This window comes from Dermacentor silvarum, chromosome 4 (genome assembly GCF_013339745.2).
Source record: "Dermacentor silvarum isolate Dsil-2018 chromosome 4, BIME_Dsil_1.4, whole genome shotgun sequence".
Lineage (NCBI taxonomy): Eukaryota > Metazoa > Arthropoda > Arachnida > Ixodida > Ixodidae > Dermacentor > Dermacentor silvarum.
The window spans coordinates 83,275,141-83,297,659 of NC_051157.2; the positions used below are offsets into that span (position 1 = coordinate 83,275,141).

General features: G+C 46.5%; 1 protein-coding gene and 1 long non-coding RNA gene across 4 annotated transcripts in view; one reads left to right on the plus strand and one right to left on the minus strand.

Moving 5' to 3' along the window:
• The window catches only part of LOC125944727 (uncharacterized), a 90,336-nt gene that overhangs the window by 59,447 nt on the left and 8,370 nt on the right, over positions 1 to 22,519 (minus strand). The gene's annotated exons all lie outside the window — the stretch shown is intronic.
• Positions 1,954 to 22,519, plus strand: part of LOC125944726 (mucin-5AC-like) — a 194,264-nt gene continuing 173,698 nt past the window's right edge. For both annotated transcript variants that reach the window (XR_007466400.1, XM_049665786.1), the window contains exon 1: positions 1,954 to 2,377. Coding sequence is in view for 1 of the 2 variants with exons in the window: in XM_049665786.1 (XP_049521743.1) it covers positions 2,254 to 2,377 (124 nt within the window). In the remaining variant the exon portion in view is untranslated. The remainder of the gene's footprint in view (positions 2,378 to 22,519) is intronic.

Below are 22,519 nucleotides of genomic sequence, written 5' to 3' on the forward strand. Positions count from 1 at the left end.
TATGCATAAAACTGTGAGACATCCGCTGGTCACTACTACCAGGGGGTGCCCTTGATATACAGCATCTTGCTTTTCAATCAATCAAATCAAAGTTTATTTCACCAGAAAATTCTGGATGGTCTTCAGGGCTAAAAGCTGCTCTAGGCAGCTTGACTGAGTCCCTGAAGACCCTTACATCGGCAGCATACAACGTGCACAGCACATATATGCATATAGGATCACAATTGTAACATATCTTCAAACGTACAGTATACAAAGTTTACGTAAGGATCACTTGAAGTTAACATACACAGTTAAAGTAGGATTAGTATCAAATGTTTAATACAGGATAAACATAATCGCATAAGAACTTTTGACTGCCAAAAAATCAAAATAAAATCCTGTTAATTTAACAGGTTTCACAAAAAACATAGCACTGATAACCGACATCGCGCAACGATGACAAGACCAAAACAAATATGCAATAAGTACAGGATAGGCAAAAAACCACGCAAACAAGACACATGCACGCCATTCCAAAGATTAATATGTGACAGCTGTTTACAACATTGATGCGAAGAACTGACATAGCTGCCGGTGTGTAGCAGTTGTTAGTTCAGGAAATTCATTTAAAATGGATGGTAAATTGAAGTGGAGTGCCTGTAAGTTGTAGGTTGTAGGATGATTACTGCCATCAAGCAAGCAGTCAACCTGCAACAGCTCTATGGACTACAGCGTGTTCGAGCAGTTCATTCAGAAATCGTGACTCATTGGCAGCCAAAATATTATGCGTTTGGATTTCAGCGCAGCAAGCGTCCAGACATCGCAAAAATATGGTCTAAGTATATTGAATATTGCGCTATTTTCATCGCTCCTCCAGTGGCGACATAATCCTGACCTTGACCTCGCAACAATTGTCACCCGCTTGACAGCAACGACAGAGGTCTTTATTCGGTTAGCTTCAAGAGTTGTGGCACTGATGCCCAAACTATGTTCATACATAGAAGTCAGCCGCTGCAACTTAGGACTGCCATTTATTTCCTAGAAGGGCGGCAATTATAAATAGCAACGGTCCGAACCCAAGAGATATAAAAGGCGCTTTCGATCGAATATGTCGTGACTGAAAGGGTTATAAAAAATCTGCAAACAGCCACCGGCTCTACGGGTGGCCCTCGCGCATATGCTCTGCGCAACACCGTAGAGCAATCACTGAAGCCTGAAATCGGCGCTCAGAAAAAAAGTACATGGTAGAAGGGATGACAATAGATCTAGCTTCTCCGTACAGATACGGCTCACTATGGGCGCAGGGATGCGGAAATAAGATGCGTCTGGACATCAGCGTTGACAGCCGTTGGCCGGTTGTTCCCAGGCAAGAGGAAACTATGTCACTTCAACGCTCATCATTGCGTTTAAATGTGTCTTTGTAAGCCGTGGTGGCGAAGGAAACGCGGAAAGAAGGAAACCACGTTAACAGAAATGGTTGCAAAAATGAGACCTGAGTTGTCACGAGACTGTTGTCAACACTTGGAGATGTCGCCTTACGTTAAACAACGCCGCGGTTTCATAAGCGACCAACTAATGTGCTCAAAAATTCCACATTTCGCACATCACTATGACCGGGGTCGCCCGCAAGGGGAGCCTCCAGATGAGACGTGGGCCATGTAAGTTTTATTATGGCTGCGCCTCCAGGAAATAACGGATTTCTCGGGTAGCAGCGACTCTCAGGTGAACTACGGGGGAATAAATTCCAAGAACGAAACCGCAACGCTAAATTCGCCAGGACCTTGCAACACCACTACCTTGAACACTTATTTCGAGGAACATGGCAGTGCTTCCCCAGATCTTACAAGCCCCGAACAGGCAGATTGAGCTACCAACGGGCCCCGCGAACCACCCAATTTGCCACGGTCCATCGCAGCGACGAGTTCTTCATTGAAAAAGTGTTGTATGAACGCCGCATTAAGGCGCAGCAGGTAGCCGCCAACGTTCGGCCGCTGCAGCAATTCGGCCGGCAGCACCGGTGGCGGCAGCAGCAGCCGTGATGTGGGTAGAGCGACATCGGCGGCGCCGCAAGCGAGAGTGGCGCTGGGTCCAGGTGAGAACAGCCTCGGCGCGTCTTCCTTCGTCTTCCTGCGGGCGAGGGGAAAGCCGAGGGGGGTGGGCGAAGAACTGGAACGGGCCCTCTTGCCGCTTCGCCAGTCGAAAGGGAAAGCGGTTAAACGGCGCGGATGTCTCGGTCGCCCAGTCAGTCTGGCCAGCAGACGTCAACGAGGAATGACCATGTGGTGCGAACGACTTGTCCTGCTCGTGGTCTCGCTGCTCCTTGCCGGCTCCTGCGCCGGACAGTGGGCCGTCGTCAAGGGCTACCGCGTCGTCATGAAGGCGGATATCGTCCGAGGTAGGCAAGCGACAAGCGACCACGCTTGGCGCACGCGCGATCTCGAAATGCTGCTGCTACTGACGCTTCTCCCGCCGGTGATGATGTTCGTGCCTGCGGGCCGCTGTCCCGGTGGCTCGCTGCTCCTGGTCGGCCAGCGGCTCGGCAACCCTGCCCCTTCTTCGGCGAGCCGCGCACACGCGCGCGCGCACGTTGGAAGCCCGGTGTCTCTGCTTCTTCCGATTACCGTGCCGGTTTCGACGTCGCTATAAAGCGGTGCTCTTCTCAAGACACCCGCCGGTTGTGTGCGTCTGGAATACGTGGTTATCGTTTTTATGGACGTGGAAGCGTGCTCCTCGGCATTACTTTCGTGCTATACGCCGGGTAATCGGAAGATATGAAAGGGCAGGTTTCGGGTGGTGGCAGGTGTTGAAGCTAATTCAGGTCTAGTTTACCAGGTTACTAGTTCCAAAAGGAAGCCCTCCTTCGGCCGTGTGCCCCTGCAGAGACACGGCGGGTAATAAGTGCCGTTCGATGTCATAGAAAAGGGGAAAAAAGGAATTGGCGCCTTGTCACGCGCACTGTCGTGTGCTCCTGTATCTTTACTTAAGACACCAGGCATCGAAGTCCTAAGTGAGCAAAAGGCAGTGTGCTTTCAAAAATTGTTAGCCGGAACTGTATCATATCAGCAATTGAATTCAACCCACAGAGGTATCACTTAAAAAAACGCATTGAAACTATAATTTAAAACAGCGCATGTGTGTAACTTCATACATACACGTCTAAAAGTACGCTATCAAATGTATAACGAAAAAAAAAAGATTATGGGAAGCAGTTATCGTAGTGGTTCATTTCCGTTTTCCGCTCGTCGTCGCTGCGACCTGTCATGATTGATGACCTCTCGTGAGAACCAGCGCCTTGTTTCGAAGCGTGCGCTGCTTTGAGGTGGCTGCTATAAGATGCAGCACCCTCGAGAAGAAGATTTGAGCACGCATCTCGGACAGGGCTGAGAGTTCGCGATGATATCGTGCAAGCTGGTCACGCAGTTCGTCATAAGACTTTCAGCGCTCGATCGCCGCAGCGATTCGAGAGATGCTTTTGCTACTCGTTTGCCCTCGTTGTTTCCGCGTGGACCGGATGGTAGCAAAGTGGCGTGAACTTAGTCCCAGCTCGTATTTACTATTGTCCGTAAGCACCACGTGTATTGCGTTCCGTAGCGTTATTACGTGCCCTGTAAAGGAACATCGTGCTTCTTTCGTTCTTTCGTTGTACGAACGCACGCAGCGTGCGTAGAGATGTAGGGTCAAGCTACCGGCGTTGTTTCTGTTCTTACGTACTGTGTCGGCAATGCATTCGGCTGCAAGATTGCCCTTTAACATGTACCAAACAAACGATTGTAATAGGAAGAGCGTACCCCTCTCTCCGCTAACCCCGTGGTCTACAAATGTTTCTTGCGACAGCATACAATAACCCCATCCTGCCCTCTCTGAGAACTCGCTGCACGTGAGTTTGCAGTTGGTCGCTGTTGTTACCGCACTATAACTGAGAAAGAAAAGTGGCGTTTCGTAGTACTTCATATGTACGCTGGTATCGCAACATAATGGTAAAATATGTACAGCCGTCATGTCCACATACTGAGTCAATTACTTTATTAAAAGGGCACCGCTTTTACTCTGCCTTCACTGCATCTTGCCTTCTGCGGAGTCTTTTAAGTATGACAAATAGTCCGCTCGATTCTAGAACGAAGCTTTGTAGTTTTTAGCAGTTCATCTGATTAACCTATCTGCCCTTCATCGCTTAGTTTCTCTCTTTTTCTTTCATGAGTCTTTTAAGTAGTTCGCGCATAACCTGCCGAATGTCACTAAAAGCGTCGTAATGAACGTTTAATTATCCGACTGCTTTGTGTTTCTCTACCTGCACCAATTAAGCTTATCGTCTAGCCTAAATGATCCGTCAAGTACGTGTGTACGGGGTCGTCAGCTTTGGATAATGTCATGGAAAAAAGGTAGAGCGAAATTTGATTACTGTTATGCACACGACGGTATTACATTAAACGCGTTAAATGCCCACGATCCCTTCAGGCTACATGACATATGAGTAGATAAAATATACACCTATGTAAATATGTCAAGAATGCAAAACACTCAGCAGCAATCATGAATAATACCGTTAAATATGTATTCCCACAGTATTTTAACCACCCCAGCACATAAGGTAGTGTTGTGTCATCGGTAAAATATTTTCAAGATGTGACCAAACGCACGCTTTTCAAGGATATCTGTGTTGTCCTGTTTGTGGTTACCTGATGACCGCAGCTGAAGTGCTATGAAGCGTGATAATCGGCAGGAAACTGCAGTCATCTTTTTAAAATGGGTGTTATTTTAAATTAAACAACTTGCCTCCAGTTCTCGATGATCGTGAATTTGACATAGGCACTAGCTTATATGAGAAATTTAATTTCTCATATAATAAAGTAAATAAAGTTATAGAATAAATAAATGAAAAAAAGACAGCGACCGTATAATACGTCAATGGTGGAACATATAACGACGTACGTTAGTGCGTATCCTTGGTATCTTCGTTCATGTTTGTTTCAGTTTCGCTTACAAGTTCTTACAACAGGTTACCGTAAATTATCGCTTATTATACAGACCCGAGTACAACAGAAGTGGCAGTAATGGGAGTATGAAATGCGAAAAAAAAATTAATGCGTATTTGGACGACCAAAACACAAAACACTTATACAGCCTAAAACTTTTCGCACCAGAACACAATACAAGAACCAAATTTAACGTTTGGAAATCTGCAGTTTCTTGTGCAGGATAATATGGTAACTTGGCAAAAAGCCTTGGCAGGTCATCTTTTTATTTTCTTTTCGAAATATGAGCCACATGTCTCAGGTCGGGAACTATAGATCATGTTGATATATGAAGTTGCAGATGATGTTCGTCGAAGGAGCGATATTAAGGAAATCAACAAATATGCTTCTGTGGCGTGCCCGTTTCTTCACATAATCACGATAATGCAAAGCTTAATATTAGTTTGTGTGTTTGTTTTTACCTGGAACGCAGTCTTAGTTTGAAACATCTCGCTTTTTGCTTTCTTCCTTCCTCGCGTCATAAGGGCTTTGTTTTTACTTCGTATCTAAAAAATCAAGGACAAGAGATGCCACTCGTCCTAATGCTGTAATTAAGGTTACCGCATATAGTATTTTGTCTGCTAGTGCAACAGAGGGGATGCGAATGAGAAAAAAAAACATAGTATATTGGCGGTAGAGATCAAGAACCAGTTATAGGATTACGAAGTTCTCAATTCTGACCCACGCAGAAAGAGAGAGATATACATGGTGTTCATTTTTATGCTTTACAGAATTTTAAAAAATCGCCTTTGGCAAGTAGCATAATTATTAACATTGAGCTGGGTCATTCGATAAGGCGGACACTAGTAGCGCGAGAAATTGAAAGGCATCTTCAACTAATTAATGAAAATTCACGCATAAACTTCTTAGTTAATTACTTTACGATATATATTGCAATTTACGAATTGTAGCCGGTGAGCTTGTAAGGCATAACCACTTAGAGTGAATTTACAGAATTACACCAATTTGGAGATATGCGCCATCGAACTAGTCGTAAAAATGCACTGTTCCACTTACTTTTTTACCAAAATGCTGTTTTATACATTGAAGCACAAAAGTAACTGGAACACCTAGGTATTTCGCCCTACACTTTGGGAAATAATAGCTTGAAATTGGTGTCATCCTGGAAATTCATTTCAAGTGAATGCGTCTTGCAAACTCACCGGCTGCAATTTTTAAATTGCTATATCTGGCGTAAAGTAATTATCTAAGAAGTTCATTAGTCAATTTTTGTTAATTACCTAAATATGTGTTTCCATTTCTCGTGCCACTAACGTCCGCCTCTTGGAATAACCCAGCTCAACGATAATATAATTATGCTACCTGCCACAGGCGATTTTAAAACTTCCGTAAAGCTTAATTTTGAACACTCGGTATAGGCGTGCAAGATATACCAACTCAATGAAATATATTCTGACTTTCTATTCATTCTTTCCTTCGTGTTCTTCTGTTTTGTGGATTTCGTTGGTTTATTTCCTTTTTTTAATTTATGGAGGAAGGGCGTAATTGGTCAACACAAAGCTTTTAGACAGCAGGAACCTTTTTTTTTTTTTTCGTTGGGACGATTATCTTTGTGGTATTCCGGTAAATAGACGTGCTGTTTCAATGCAATATCCGCGCCCCGAACACTCCCTGCTTATCTTTAGAATCACTATTTATTGCAGTAAGAACTACTGCAGCTACCTTTGAGACCTTCTTAATTTCTGAATCTCCCTGAAATTACTCAACATTGTAGTAACGGTGCAACAGACGGCACGCAGGAGCTTGTGTCATCCGCCGTGCTTCGCTGTTATCAAAATGCTGAACCATAACATAAACTGCTCGAACGTCGCACTATCGTGCATCAAATTACTTATTTGCGCAATGCGTACTACTGCTTTCGACAAACTGCTAGCGTAACTATCGCAAAGGCACGAAGGCGCCTAGTAGAATATCACCTCTTTGACCCGAAGAAGAAGTTGCGCACGAGCGCGTCCCTCCAGAGGCAGTACGCATTACTAGTTACGAAATGAAAACGCTTTGACGCTCTGTATAACAGTTATAACCGGCGGGCCCATCCCATCATTCAACGCTCCCAATGCGTGGGAACCGCCGCCGCTTCCGGCTTCCTTTCTTTCTCTTCTGCCCCGCGTAGCAGTTAACTACGCTTCTCGAAACAAAAGCTATGGCACCGGTATTTGGTTCTCATCAAAACACGTTCCGTGTTGTTGCGGGTTCATTCAATTATCGACTGTGCTTCTTACTTCGGCGAGCATCGCTTCCTCTTCACGAGCCACGCAGGTGAGATCCGCCGTACACACAGAGGCGTGACGTGTGTACCGCAATCACCTCGCGCGGACCGCAACACTGGTCGGTGTAGTACCGCCGTTTCACTAAATACACGCAGCGTTGGGCAAGCGGCGACGCGCAAGTCTATCACTTCTGCATGAATGCAAGTTTGCCGTCCTCAGTAACTTCTCACTCAATGATGTCTTAAACGAAAACACTATAGAATTTTGATGAAGTTTCAGAGACGAATCCAAATGAATTTGAAGTCAGTATTGAATCATAGTTCTTCGAATGTGGAACTGTGTGCATTTAGGTGAGTTTGTGGGTGTCCAGTATGACAAGGGGGAAGAAGCTGAAATTTCTGAGTGAACTCCACATGACGCCTTAAAGTGAGGAGCTTTGCAGCTGGGCAATTATTCAAAATTCTTGTTCTTTTTTTTCCGACGCTCCCTTACTTTACTTTTTATCCTCAAATGCATCGTCTTTGGTGCATGTAAATCCGTCATTTTCCTTTCCCTGCCACGACGCTAAGCTAGTAGTTGACGGTGGACGTCAGCATTCTTTACTGCACAGCAATCAAGCCATGCTCACATTTCTAGCGGCTACTAGAATCCTTAGTCAGCGCTCTTCGCGCAAGTGTTCAGCGTCGTTTCTTACGCCGAATTGTCGATAGTGTCGCATCCTCTCTTCAGTCGCATCATCTTTTCCGTTTCGACCAAAAGATACAACGTGCTGAGGGAGGTCGAACATCCTTTCCCTGGTGCCCGATTGACTGACGCCACCTCTAACGGCGTTCCCGGCGCTGCACGGTTCTTGGTCAGAGTACATACACCGATCGCCAACGATGGTCTTTGGCGTGTCGACCGATGCACAACTAGGGTATACGCATACTCATTGTTATTAAGGTTCGGTTCGTGCGAGCACGTTCTTCTCACCGTGCACACAGTGGTTCAGCACCGGCAGCCGCGAAAAGAGATGCCAAACATCGCGGAAATGGAAAGTGGTTCAGCGCGGCAGCGGTCACGGTGTATGCTGCGTGCGGCAATCCGCGTTTCCCGCGCCCTCCCGTGTATAACGAACGCTTACGAGCGGTCAACGGCCCCTCCTCCCCCTTTAACCCTCTTCTCGCTTTCTCTTCGTTTCCCATCACCGCAAAAAACGCCGCGCGAACCCGCCTCTGCCGCTTGCATCCATGCGTGTGCAGCCTGCACAGCTGCGCTGCTACCGTGTCGGTCCGTCTCTCTCGCTCGCTCGCCTGGCGCGCGCGGACTCTCGCACCGGTGATTATCCGTGAAATCCAACCACAGCGTCTCCGCGTAAAAGAGAAAGTCGTCAGATTAAGAGCGTGCGCGAAGCCAGATATCTTTACTTCTTTCAAAGATCTCTCTTTCCCGCCGACGGCGACTCCCTTGTTTTCTGTACACACGGTGCGCGCGATGAGCGAGCGAGCGTGGGCCCGGCAGCCGAGTGTCCTTCACCTCATACTTTTTGGGCGCTCGGAGCTTCTCGTTTTCACGAACTCCGCTGTTCTCTTCCAGCTGCTTTCCTTCGCTCGAGTTTGTGTCTCTTCTTATTATGTTCTTCTTCTTTAGCCACTCATGCATTCTTCTCACGTGCGCTACGCTTGATATTCGCCGGCAACAAAAAGAAATCATAAAGCGGGAAGAAAGGAAATGGGAGAATAAAGAGAAAGAAGGTGAGGGGAAGGTGAACACGAAGAACGAGCCGGCTAACTCTCTCGGAGCGGCAAATGTCGAGAATTGTAACAGGAAGGCTTGGATGTGTGTGTGTGTGCGCCTCCTCGGCCCTTGAGTGTGTAGGAAGTGCGGGGCACATGCGGAATTCGCCGCGCGAACTTGAAAAGAGTAGAAAGGAAAGACACACCGCATGAGCCGCCTTGCAAGGAAGCCCTGCAGGGTTGCATGTGGCACGCGCCTCGGCGGCAGCGAATTCTCTTCGCGGTCGCCGAACGCGTGGCAGTGCATGGCACTGTTCCACGTTCTTCATTTCTTGTTTTTTTCTTTTTTTACTTTTCTTTTTCTTCCGTTTCTACTTTTTTTCCGCTTCGCAGGAAACAGTGGGGAAAGATTAGCTCAATGGCATTTACATTAAGATAAGTTCTCTATTTCGAGATAGATATTAAATTTATGTGGTTAACTTGCCTCCCTGAATCCCACTACGCAGCGACGAGGAACTTCGTAAGTGAAAGACCGATCTTTTTAGCACGTGCATGAAGGCACGTCAGCCCTACAACCTTGCGATTTTCTAATATTGCAGATATCCTTTTCTCTTTATTGTTTTATTCTATTTTCTTTATTGATTCTCGGAAGTATAACGCAGGAAGAAAAGCAAATTCTTGCAACTATTAGAATCGTCACCACAGACATGCCATCAAATGACGACTTCAGGGCTCAAGAATTTCTTTATAATTGCTCTGCTACTATACTTTGAAAGAGGGGAGGGAGGGAGGAGGGGTTAGAGTTCTAAAAGTTATAATCTTACAGGATGTCTGCAGATGGTCCATAGGTACCCGCTGAGTCTTAGAGCGTTTATATAGAACTTCTGTATAGAAGCGTTACACATCGACTGGACAGTGGACAGCCGACAAGCCCATGGCGGAACACTTTCAATTATTTTTCTTTTGAAGCGTGTCTATAAGTTTTATAGAGGCAAAGGAAAATCATAGAAAGTCCTGCGTCCTCATAACCACTTGCCGCTGCTCAATTGACGCTCGTCTTTGTCACCTTCGGATATGATGCATCGATATCGGCCTAAGTTGAAACGCAAAACATGTCACAGTAAACTGTAACACATTTCTGCGCCTGCACGCCTAAAACTCTGCAAATTTTCCAGGTCAGAATTCAAGGACAAATTGACAGCTCCATTCGATGTCCGTGCGCTCCCCGAACTATAGTTCAGGTTGCGATTAAAAATTGGTGTTCGTTTACCACTTGAAATGGCGGCGTCTACGCGTAGCACTTCAGTTGACTCTACGCTGGACTTGTGCAGAAGAGGTTCACAGCATCTCCTGTCTTTGTGAGAGAAGTAATGCATATTTCGTGCGCAAGTTTCCGGGCTCGTATTGGACGAGCACTGCAGGGGCACTGCACCAATGACCTAGTTAATTAGCAATGTAAGTAGTATCGAAATGACATTACCTTGCACTCTCGTATAGTTAGGTGGGATTGGTGTTGGTGTTCATGTTAATGTATTTATATAGTGGTCTATAGGTAACTCGTTTAAGGGTTATCATATAAAAATTATTACCCTATATAAAAGGAGATTACTGTATGCGAAGCTCCCACCACGTGGATACTATATAAGATAAATATACAAAGCTTTTATACTCGGAATTACTGTACGACGACGGGTGTCCGTATTAAAAAAAAATCCAGGCCATTTCGTCCCGCGAAGGTGGATGAGCAGGGGAGCTGTAAACGTCGTGGTAAGAAAACTTGTGGTAAAGACTTTATTGCATCACTCATTGTCACTTAGTAACGACAGTCTCAATAGCTTTGTGGTCGTAAAAGCAAATTTGTTCGTAAAAGCAAATTCCAACCAATCCCAACACATATTATTAGCGAAGACGGTTGGCCAGTGGCAAAGATTACTAACGAATCGGAAAAGCTTTGCGAATACGGGCCGAGGTCTGTATAAGAGACAGCAAAACGTCAACATAAAATGTGCTCCCTATAAATAACTCACCCTTCACACTCGCCGGCGGGGCAGACAGTAAGAAAATAAAGAACAGTTTCGCACAGCTGGAACGCCTGACAGAATGACAAGAGTCCGGCCCAAAACTCGACGCGGTCAGCACCAGCAAAAAAAAAAAAAAAAAAAAGAAAAGAAAAAACAGCGGCGGGTGTCGCCGCGCCACCTGCTTCCTACATAATCCCCGAATAGCATGCGCAGCTGCTCGCAAATTACGCAGCGGGCGCGCTCTGCGGAAGGAGAGGAAAACACGACTCACATTTAGCGCGCGCTCTGCCACGAGCTGACAAGAGCAAAACAATGGTCACGACGAACGGAGTGCATATCCTCCGCTGACGCAACGAACGGACCGGACACCGCTGGCCGGCAGCGCGCGCACCTCCGAAACACGCACTGTCCATCCGGGTCGCTCGAGTGCAGGCGCTGTGGACGATCCGGCCACGAGGAAACAAAGGCGAAGGGGTCAAGCCTCGGGGGTCACATCGTCACGAGCCTGTCGCACGCGGATTCGTTCGCGGCACATCACTCTGTGCACAACAATCTCCCGTCTATAGAGCGGCTCCACTCGCCCTGACCGACCGACCAACCCTCTCCCTTGTCGGGCCCGTAACTCGATATTCCCAGGCTACGAGGACGACGTGTTTATCAGGCATGCGGGCATTGCATCACGACGCGCTTGTTCGTTGCAGCTTAGCTGGCTCGCGCGAACGAGTGTCACTCTCTCTCTCTCTCTCTTAGCTGACCCGCGCGGTGTGATCGGATTCATGACCTCTCCAGTGTGCGGCCTTATATACTGTGCGCTGAAGAGTCCAGAATAAGGAGGAGGCCCGCGTCCTACCACGCCAAACCAACGGAATATTTCCAGGACGCCGGGTCGTGCTAGATTGTTTAGCTAAGCCGAATGTGTGCACATCATCAAAGAGAAACCCAACACTATAAGCGATCTGAAGATGGGGAAGCTAGTTTGTAATCGACATTCCTGACTGCACAGTGCTGAACACTGTAAGCACGAAGGAGGCGTTACCCGTTCACAGCCAACCGTAACAGTCGCAACTTTATCCGGCAAAATAGAGCACATTGGCGACAGCGAATCGCCATCTCGTTGGCTTGAAACGCAAAGAGGCCGTTTCGATGCGAAGAGCGATTAAATGGTTATCGTCGTGTTTTATATCGCCTTCCTTCGAACTTCCTTGTTTTCTGAAGACAAATGATATGGGACGACGTTTTGTAACGAACGATTTTATTTCTCGTTCGATTTTTATTTAGTTTTTATCGTTCATCGTGTCCAGTAATGATCCCAGCAATAACGACGGTACGGCGGAGTCCGAGCCCATTACGAAGGACTAGAAGAATGAAAAATGAAATAGATCGTAACAAAATGTGACCCTGCTTACGATTTCGCATGGCCAACCGAATATAAAAAGCGCCTTACAATCAACAATACTAAATAAAACCAGCACCTGCCTTCTCGCATCTGCTTTACCCGCTCAAGGTTGCACGTAAATGTATATTTTGCCATATAGCGAGTGATAATGACCATCAATTTATTCTCTACATTGCACAGATTCCCGCGTTGGAACTTGTACTTCTGTGGTAGCGCAAATAAAAATGTCCGCCAGATTCCTTACTAGAGAAAGAGAAAAAAAATAATAGTATCTGGAGTGGTTAGCCTACAGAGACTGATTCGGCATGCTATTCCAGGTGAGATGGTGAGAAAATAAAGTTTCTTACTAAAGCGGTAAATTACGTTATATATGCATTAGACGGCTGGCTACGCAACCTTGGGATTATGCTAGAAATGTGTGTTAAAAAATAAAAGTGGTCGTGATTATGATGTTCTCTTCAGAAACTAGCAAATCTGTCTTGCTGATGTTACAAAAATAAAAGTGGTCGTGATTATGATGTTCTCTTCAGAAACTAGCAAATTTCTCTTGCTGATGTTTTTGGGGCAAATGGAATCGTGTGATCTTTTGGTAAATCTTCGTACTTGACCCTATTTGAATCACCATGTTGCGCTACTTGCGCGTCCTTGATGGTGTGTTTTGTGTGCGCTTAATTGTAGTATCTTATAGTCCTTGTAATTTTCTTGTGCGGATTGTTTGGGTGCTGAATTCTCGACGAACCCCACCACTTGAAGCTCTTTTGCTAAATCACTCCCACTTTATTTAGGCATTTTACGTTCACTACTATTATACAACATTAAGTAGCTGGTACCACTTCAGCTTGCCAGCACTTTTATTATAATCATTATGAAAAAAGAAGGGCTGCAGGAATTGGCACTGAAGATTATTAGAGCAGCAATACCGTTAACAGAACTCAGGGACTTGGACAGACTGAATTAACAGAACTTCCTGTTCGTAAGTGCTATTTGCCGGCTATCTTCGCTGATATTGACCGGCTATCTTTGGTGACTCACGAACCGTAATTTTACGAAGCGTAAGAATTTTTTGTGTATACGGGAAAGGATCCGTAATAACTAAATGATTTAGCGAAACACTTTAGTGAATAAGTGCCCAATCCTGGTATTCAATAAAAAAAAGACATTTTTACGCTAACACTCTTAGTAATAGTGGTAGCTAGCCTATCATGATGTTTGGCATAATATTAGAGAAGTTACCCGAGCAATGGCGTACAGCACTTATGAACGAAAAGCTTTGTGAATTCGGTCCACGTTGTATTAGAATGCATTGTTTGTGGCAGAGGTAAGCAATGTCAGACGCTTGTTTTGTTTTGGCCCACTTAGTGGCGTCGCGCGAAAAAAAAAATGCTGCAGGCAAAATATCAAGGAGGCCAGAAATATTCATCGAATATTGTCAGCTCGAACTTTTACGCTGCTTTGCAAACATCGTTAAGCAGGGAGGAAGTGGCCGACATCGGTGTTCTGGCTTCCGTCACATACTGGTCTCCTGACACGCAACTCCGAGCTTTCTCGATCCTAAAGACGAGCGGAACGGACGCCACCATTGGCCTCGTTCAATTACGACAAACCCGTAATTACAGAGACGTTCCTCGAGCATTTTTTTACCGCTGTCTAGCGAGAATAAAGACTGGATCAGCGCGCGCGATTGCGTAGGGCTTTGTCTGGCAGCGAACACGACGCCCCCATACCCGCCTGTGCACACAGTGGGTGTGCGGCAATCAATCATTTTGTGGGACAGAATTAACTGACCCTTACGAACCCGCACTCGAGACACGCCTTGGAGGAACACGTCAAGAACGCGCCTTTTTATCTGGGCTATTTAATATTTTTCTTGTTAAGCAACAAGCACAAACGCGCTCTGTCAAGCGGAAGCAAGAATTCATGTCGATTGACGGCAGTGTTTGTTGAACAGTGCGGGGAGAATCGCATTCTTGAGGTGAGCATTGGCGTTTTGCCAGAAGACCGGAGACAGTGCTAGACACGCGCCGACCCCTCGGGCACGACGTGAACGAAGGCCCTTAGCATACCTTCAATCTAAACAGGCACGTGCAGCCTTTGTCAGAAGAAACGAAGCCACTGCTACGGGGCTACTTATGAATCGTCTTGGTCGGCCACCTGTGACAATGGCACTGCTGAAAACCTCTGCTGAGGGGAACCGACTCCTCGTGTTCATCCTCCAGAGCTTTATACTGTAAGGAGTTGCACGGGCGCCTCGCGAAACAATGAGAATTCAGCAACACTGATCCTTGTGAGGGCTCTGTTCTTTTTGACGAAGGCTGTACGTAGAATGTCTATACAATTTGCCCTTATGCGACGAAAGAAATACAGATGCGTGTCTTGTCGCGCAGACATACACAGAACCGGTCGCTTGATAACCGATTGATGGGTAATTGAACCGACGGTTGGTCAAAAATCAACTTATGCGCTTTCATGTGTCGGAACTAGATTATGAGGGACGCCGCAGTGGAGGGCACCGGAATAATTTACGACCACATGATTTTATTTACCGTGCACCTAAACCTAAGTAATCTAAGAACACGAGCGTTTTGTATTTCGTTGCCATCGGAATGCGCCCGCCGGTAATCAATCCCATGACCTCCGTGCTCAGCAGCAAAACACCAAAACCACTGAGCGAATGATTGCTGGCTAGCACGAAATCGCCGGGGAATAAAAATGAAACCAAGGAAGTCGACTCGCAAATTTTGGTCACGTCTGTCTAAGACGAATATTTAAACAACTGGAAGAGCCTCAACAATGACTAAACAACACCCAAACACCTTCGGCCCGAAGCGTACGCCATTCCGCTCATTTTCGGAAGAAACATATCCCTTCGGTGCAGCTAGCTTCATTACTCTAAAAGCCTAAACTGCGCACGCGAAGCCGACGAAAAAAGCGCATCATCCAACATAACGAATAAAAAGCGAAAATCAGTGCTAACGCGTCGAACGTGCGTACGAACAAAGTACTTCCGCATTCACAATACGTCAGTGGGTAAAACAGGCTTCAGTGCTCCGGCAGGCAGGCCAAGTTTCGTAAGAACAATTAGTACTTATCGGCGTTTCGTAATGACTTCCTGGCACATCCAAATACCCGAGAAGCAATCCTAATGGCAAACGCTCATTTTTTGTTGTTGTCTGTTTAATGCAGTGCTCAGAGTGGCGGTTAGCGTTGCTCTCATGACTGTTCGTCACGCTACGTAGAAAAAAAGAGGGCAAAAAGCAAACTGCCTGTTAGATGAACTTCTACTCTTATTTTTACACCCGATCAAAACAGCGCTCTAAAAGAGAACCTTATCATTCGAGCCATCCACGCGAAGACGCACATGGGAGTGTTTCATCACGTTCAGAGTTATCAATCAGAACAGTGTCACTGTAGTGTCCGTGTCGCTTATCAGCGGTTCCGTGCATATCGTCAGGTGCACGAGCACGTACAACTTCACAGTGTCAGTCTAGTCTCGTATCATTCATAATACACCTTTCTTTCCTCTTATAAAATTGTAAAAAAAAAGTGAGCTGTCTGAATAGTTCTCTGAAGAATTTTTCAACTTATCAGCTCTTCAAGATTTCTAAAAGCTACGATTTCATGGGTACCTTATGCACCTACCAATTTGTACAATTCAAGACCTTGAATTAAAATTAAATTCTGGACCAGAACCACGATCTGATTTTGAGGCACGCCGTAGTGAGGGACTCCAGATTAATTTCGATCACCTGGAGTTCTTTAACGTGCACACCATGCACGATACACGGGTGTTTTTGCGTTTCGTCCCCATCGAAATGCGGTCGCCGTGACCCGGATTTTAATCCTGCGATCTCATGCTTAGCCGTGCAACGCCAAAGCCGCTAAGTCACCTAGGGGGGTCTTCAAGAACTTCAGCAAAATTACACGATTTTTGTATTCCAGCGCGCTTTGTTCTGTTTTACTTTGTTCTGTTTACGACCTGCGAAGCAACACTCATATAACTAACAACTGATAAGACCCCCCCCCCCCTCCCCCAAATGAAAAAAAAATTAACTCGGAGACGTTGTGTGACACAAGCAATTACGAGACAAATATTCACACCTTTTGTTCGCGTCTTATTACCAGATTCCAGACAGCAGTGGCAGTCAAATGACTACACTGCGTGTCAACGCCAAATTGACGGGTTACTTCAGAGCCCATTAACACTGGCTGCGCCTGCGATGACAGATTTGAAGGCTGGTCCCGTGCATACGACGACCTACACATTTATACGACACGTAGGGAAACTAAAGAAAAGCATCCACCACAACAAGCGATCAGGCTTGTCGAAGAAGACTTGTTAATCGTCGCTGGCTCAAATCGGTCATTACTTGTGCGCGGGAAGCTACAAGTAGGCCGTCGCAAGGCGACGTGGACTTGAGGGTGGACGCACGTTTGAAGTGCATTTTTCTTGGTTACGTAACTCCGACGTCGTCACGTGAAACCCTCGGAATGCGGTGCATTGACTTTGCAGCAGCGGCATGCTGCGTTCAAAGTAAGAGCCTCTCACGTGTGAACGCGCACTGCGATTAACAATTCAGGTCGCATCGCGGATACCGGACAAGACAAGGAATTTCTTGGAGGCGAAAGTTACTCAGCAGCTTTCTGTAATTGGTGTTGTGTTTTTATTGTGAACTGCTGTTGCACAAGGCATTACAATTCACACTCCTTCTCTTACAATCTACCTGCTCCCCCCCTGCCATTATTTCTGTTTATTTTTCTTTGGTATCGGTACAGTAAACAAACATTAGCGCCAAGATAGTTTATGTTCACAACCACTAAGATGACAGTCATCGAGCGGGTCACTATTAAAAATTTAATTCGGGGGTTTTACGCGCCAAAGCCACGATCTGATTATGAGGCACGCCGTAGTGGGGGACTCCGTATTAAATTGAGGCGCCTGGGGGGTCTTTAACACGTGCACGCAAGTCTAAGCGCACGAGATGGGCTTTTTTTTTTTTTTTGCATTTCGCTTCGATCAAAACGTGGCCGCAGCGGCCATGCTCGAACCCGCGACCTCGAGTTCAGCAGCCCAACGCCTTAGCCACTAAGCTACCGTGGCAGGTAGGGGTCATCATGAAAGTATACGCCGTTATGCTCGTTCGGTTATATGCTCGTATACGATAATCGGCTCGTGAATTTTACAGTCAGTGGTGATAAGTGCCTATTGACAAAATTAAATGCAAGAACAGGAAATTAAATGCAAGGACGTCGCTGCATAAATGCCGAAGACAATCCGAACGGCCTTCATAACTCCGCCTCATTATACGCTCCATGCTTCTGAGCTAGTCGTCAGATTTATTCATTCTCGGCAACGTATAACATTTTCTAATCACAAGGTGATTAAGTTTTTATCACTAAACTTGTTATAGTACAGTGGCTCCTCAAAATGAAATCGCATCGATATAAAGCGTTACTGTTGCCCATAGTAGTTTCTCTTTCTTTCTTTCTTTCTTTCTTTCTTTCTTTCTTTCTTTCTTTCTTTCTTTCTTTCTTTCTTTCTTCTTTCTTTCTTTCTTTCTTTCTTTCTTTCTTTCTTTTTGGAGGTAAAAAAAAAAAGACGGGGGGAGGTTAGGTAGATGTGAGAGGGCCGAAAAGTAAGTTTGTCTCCCTTTGCTATATGAAACTTCCGGTAATCGCTTAGTCCTGTATACAACAAAAAATGCCTGTATAGGATATTTACGAAAGTTAGCGACCTACTTCTTGTGACAATTGCTTGTTCATATAAAGCTGTTTGCCTAGTGCCTCTAATGATGCCACCTGTGCTTATCGCTTGAAAGTGCTTTCGAGCTGCGCAAAAATCACCCGGTCCATGTACTACGTCGAAACGTGCGCCCTGCTTGCGGGGTCACCTGAGCACATGCGTTCGTCTATATACGTAACGCGAATACTTGCCAAGTCATCGTGTTGTGTCACGTGAACACGAAGTGTTTCGCGTTGCTTAAAACAAAGAAGCAGCCGGCGTGGCCCTAAGAACGCTAATATTTCTTCCCGCACAAACTTAAGTAAAGACGCGTAAGCTATTCAGTAACATTCCTATTGATGTAGAAAGCTGTGGTTCTTACTTGCACGATATTTCCCAATACTGATGTAGTCTTATGCTTATTCTTCTGAGAGACCTGTCAAACGAAAAAAAATGGCTGGCGGAAGGGGGCGGAGGGGGAGGGCATGTACAAAGCAACCCGTCGACCTTTCTCTTTAGGAAAGCTCTAATACTGCCGTTACTCGAGAAAACAAGCAAACGTCGTTGCCGGAAAAACAATTTTCCCGGCTCGAAAAGCGTCGCTCGAGCGAGCGCTTGTGTCTCTTGTGTGTGTAAGCCCACTTCGCCATCAGACAGGCTCCGTTCCTCGGTCACAGTTTCCGCTTCCCATTTATAAAGCATCGACGAGGAAGCGTCTATGTCTTCCTAGCGGATCACCGCCGCTTTCTTTTATCATGCGCGCGCCGCTACAACCGAGGCGCTCTTCGTTTTTATACTTTTCTTTTTGTTGAGTAAAGCGCAGCTCGGTTCGGACGCAAAGTTGTCTAGAACGTCGACTCGACAGTTGCCTTCGCCTGCTCTGTACAAGGAAATCCCCGTCCGGAAATATCTCCACGCAGGCCATTGCGCTAATCGGCCAACGAGCCTAACCTTGCGCAAGTGTCTCCTGTTAGTAAACTGACACGACAGTATAACAGTAACGGATATGATGGTAATCCTCTTTGCTCAATCGACCGAGCGAAGATATGTCTGCGGCCGCCTCAAATCCCCGTGCTCGAGAACGCGCATAACGCGACAACTTCGTTTTTCTTAGTCTATAGTTACAGTGCAACGGTAAGCAGTTTTCTTTTTCTTGCTATTTAATTCCCTTCGGTTAAACCACTCGTGTATTACCAGTACTCCCGTAATGTTACTTTATAAATAAAGGACGACAATAAGAGGAACTGTAGCTGCCTAAATATATATATATATATATATATATATATATATATATATATATATATATATATTGCGAGTTGCAATTATCAACTCCGTTGGTTGCGTTCAAGTTCAGCGCGAAAGTTAGCTAAAGGTTACGCGTGTCGTACTTCATACCAGCAGCGGCTTCGGATGGTCGTGACGTTAGCGTCTGACAAACCCTGAAGTGTAGGTGACCCAGCTCGTCCGACTTGTTTTAAGCCGCAGAACGGGACACGACCGTCACGAAGAAAGCACACACGATACGGGGATTGTGTCGCGCTTGCTTTCGTGTCGTGTTCGTTTCTTTTTTTTAATTTTTTTCCCGGTGTTCATGACACTATCTGGTGCTTTAATCAAGTCAGCGTGAGCCAACTACCTCTCAAGCGGCTCTTTCTACTCAGCCATCCCGTCGGTGAAAAACTAGCGCAAACATGCGCGGACCGCCTGGCCTGGCTTGATGCTCCGAGAGCCCAGAGCCGGGGCACTGACGTGCTCCAGCTTCGTGTAGGGCAACGGTCGTAATGGCGCCGGGTCAGCAATTAACCCTCTTGCCATCGCCGAGTCGAGGCAGTGCCGACAAATGCTCTCGGTCCACACACAGCTCCGCTTCAATACCTTCCTGTCAAGAGGCGTGAGTACTCTGTCATTTCTGCATGAGCGTGGTGTCTTTCTCTTAGGTGTGCCTTGCGAAGAAAACGGTATTATTCCATCTGTATGGGCACAGGTACCTCTTCATTCCTTTCTGCATTGGTGGTCACACCAGCGACCTTTTTTTCATTGTCAGCCATTAATCGCAACTCCGCAACCTGAACACCGAGTGCCAGTAAAGTTCCTGTGTGAATGACCCGGAAACCTTCGTCAACTGTAATCGATGGCCCGTTCATCTCAGATCGTCTTTAAGCCCGAACGTACCGAGCGATATGACAGAGGCGCGGGAATTACGGCCAGTTCTCCAGCATCACCAGACGGGCTGGTCATTCAAGTTGTCGCACAAAGGGTGTTCCTCTCTTCGTGAGCGGAGAAAATGAGCAAACAACCGCGGCTACAGCTTCATCGTTTTCCCGAAGGGCCGGAGGAATAAAGCTGCGCATTGTGCGGACGCTGCCCAGAGCACGCGAGTACCTAATTAAACTGATTGAGCAATGCAATGCGCATAACCAGCTGACGAGTTCATTCGCATTGTTGCTTTCTTGCGGAAAGGATACGGAGTAATAATGCGTGGTTTGCCTCAGCCATTTGCTCCGGTCGCTACTGTAGTGAACAGAAAAGAAGGTCATTCAGTGCTCGGTCATTCCGTGAATGCAGTTTGTGTCAGATGGGTTCTGCATGATAGATCACCAGGAAAGTTCATCAGGCCGGCGCCGCAAGCGACGACACTCTATAGCGTCAGCCCCTCATTCTGGTAACTTGGTTAAGCATCTAATTGGCGAAGTGGAGGGTTTTGTTCCGTCAAACGCCCTGTCACGGTTAGTATTAAACTAATCAAAGTAAACAAAAGAATGAAAATCGCTATTTAATAATTGAAGAAGTTCGCTAACAGCGGTAACATTATTAAAACCGCACATTTTTAAACAGCTCAGTCACTAGTCAAGCACTCGACCACAATTGGGTTCCCTTTACTTTGGCGCCCACTGGATTCTTTTTTTTTATTTAAATACCCAGGTGTTAGTTCGAGAGACTGCTAGCCACATCTGACGTCAGGCTTGCTTCAAGAATCAGGGCCGTTATATGCTTGACATCGACGTTTTTTTCAAGGGATGGTTTAAGAACCAATTTCACATTAGCGCTTTGTGTGCGTGTACGTTCTTCAGCGTTGTCTTATGGTTTTTGCAGTATCCTCTGGAAAAATCTGTCAACTCGCCCAAGCTTAAATATTACCAAGCATCGATGTCGATCAAACGCCTATATACGATTACCAGCTATACAACACGGACCTGTGTCTATATACTTTTGTTCTTGCTCCTTATCGCACGTGATGCCCAATCGCTCCTTCTAATGAGACTCTATGATGCCTCGAAATGTTAGTTTAGTCATTTACGGTGCCGAACACCTATATCGATCGTCAGCTTCCTACACATCAAGCCCAGCTCGCAAATCGAGCCACTACCCCCAAACACGTGAACGCCCACCGCTGCCTGCGTGACCCCAAGGTCGTGTAGCCACATCGCACGACTCCGATACCGCGCCAGCCACCGCAAACAAGCAGGCACGCCGTATAAAACCGAGACCGGTTAGAGGCACGTCATTTACACGCACGCCGGCATAGTAGCGCTACAGTGCCGAATATCCGCGGCATAGATCATCGGACTGCCTGTCGCCGGCGGCATAGTTGGTTGATTTGTTCGCAGTGCACGCACGTCTTCTTCAGAGTCCGCGTTTTAATGAGGGCACGGGCGACGACAACGACGACTACGGAGCTGAGTTCAAGGACGAACGAAGGCGATGACGGCGGAGGAAGGGATCCGCAACAACAAAGAGTTGGTACTGTTCTGCCCAGAAGGAAACGACCCTAAACGCCGCTTTTAGGCTATAGAAGCGAGTGCATCCTAGGTCATGCCTGGAGCGAGCCAGTCTTTCGGGCACCGAGTCAGTCCTCCATCCGGGCCTGGTCGCCGAAACCACTTTCTCCTTTTTTTAGCGTCGTGAGAAGAAACAGACTCTAAAGTGGAAAGAAGGCACAGCAGGGGAAGATTGCATGAGAAGGATGCCTAGTGGCCTCGTAAAAAGAGAACAGATTGGAGACAACACGGAGGGGGAAAAAAAAGTATGACGCAGCTTCGCCGCCCGCCTGCCCGCTGCTGGCGGCTCTGCGTATAGGTCCGCTCGACAGCGCGGACAAGCACGAACGACAACATCGCAACGATGGGACAAGAGCTGCCGCAAGAGAACAAACGTGCATGTCGCTCACGTTTCGTCGTTCACGAACTTGCAATGATGGGAGCAAAAGAAACAAGAAAGGGAAAGAAAATAATGGGCCGAAGAAAAGAAAGATGGGATGAACGAAGGTTGGAGGGGAGGGAGGCAGGGAGTCGTCGGGAACGGGTTTACCTGCGAAGCAGTGCCGGGTCTTCAATGCGCCGAGCATTATGTGGACTATATGCGTTGTGCGCGGGAGACGTAGTGCGGAAACTAAGCCCAATTTAGACCCGCTTTGCGTGGTTCCCTTGTCGGTAGTTTGTTTGC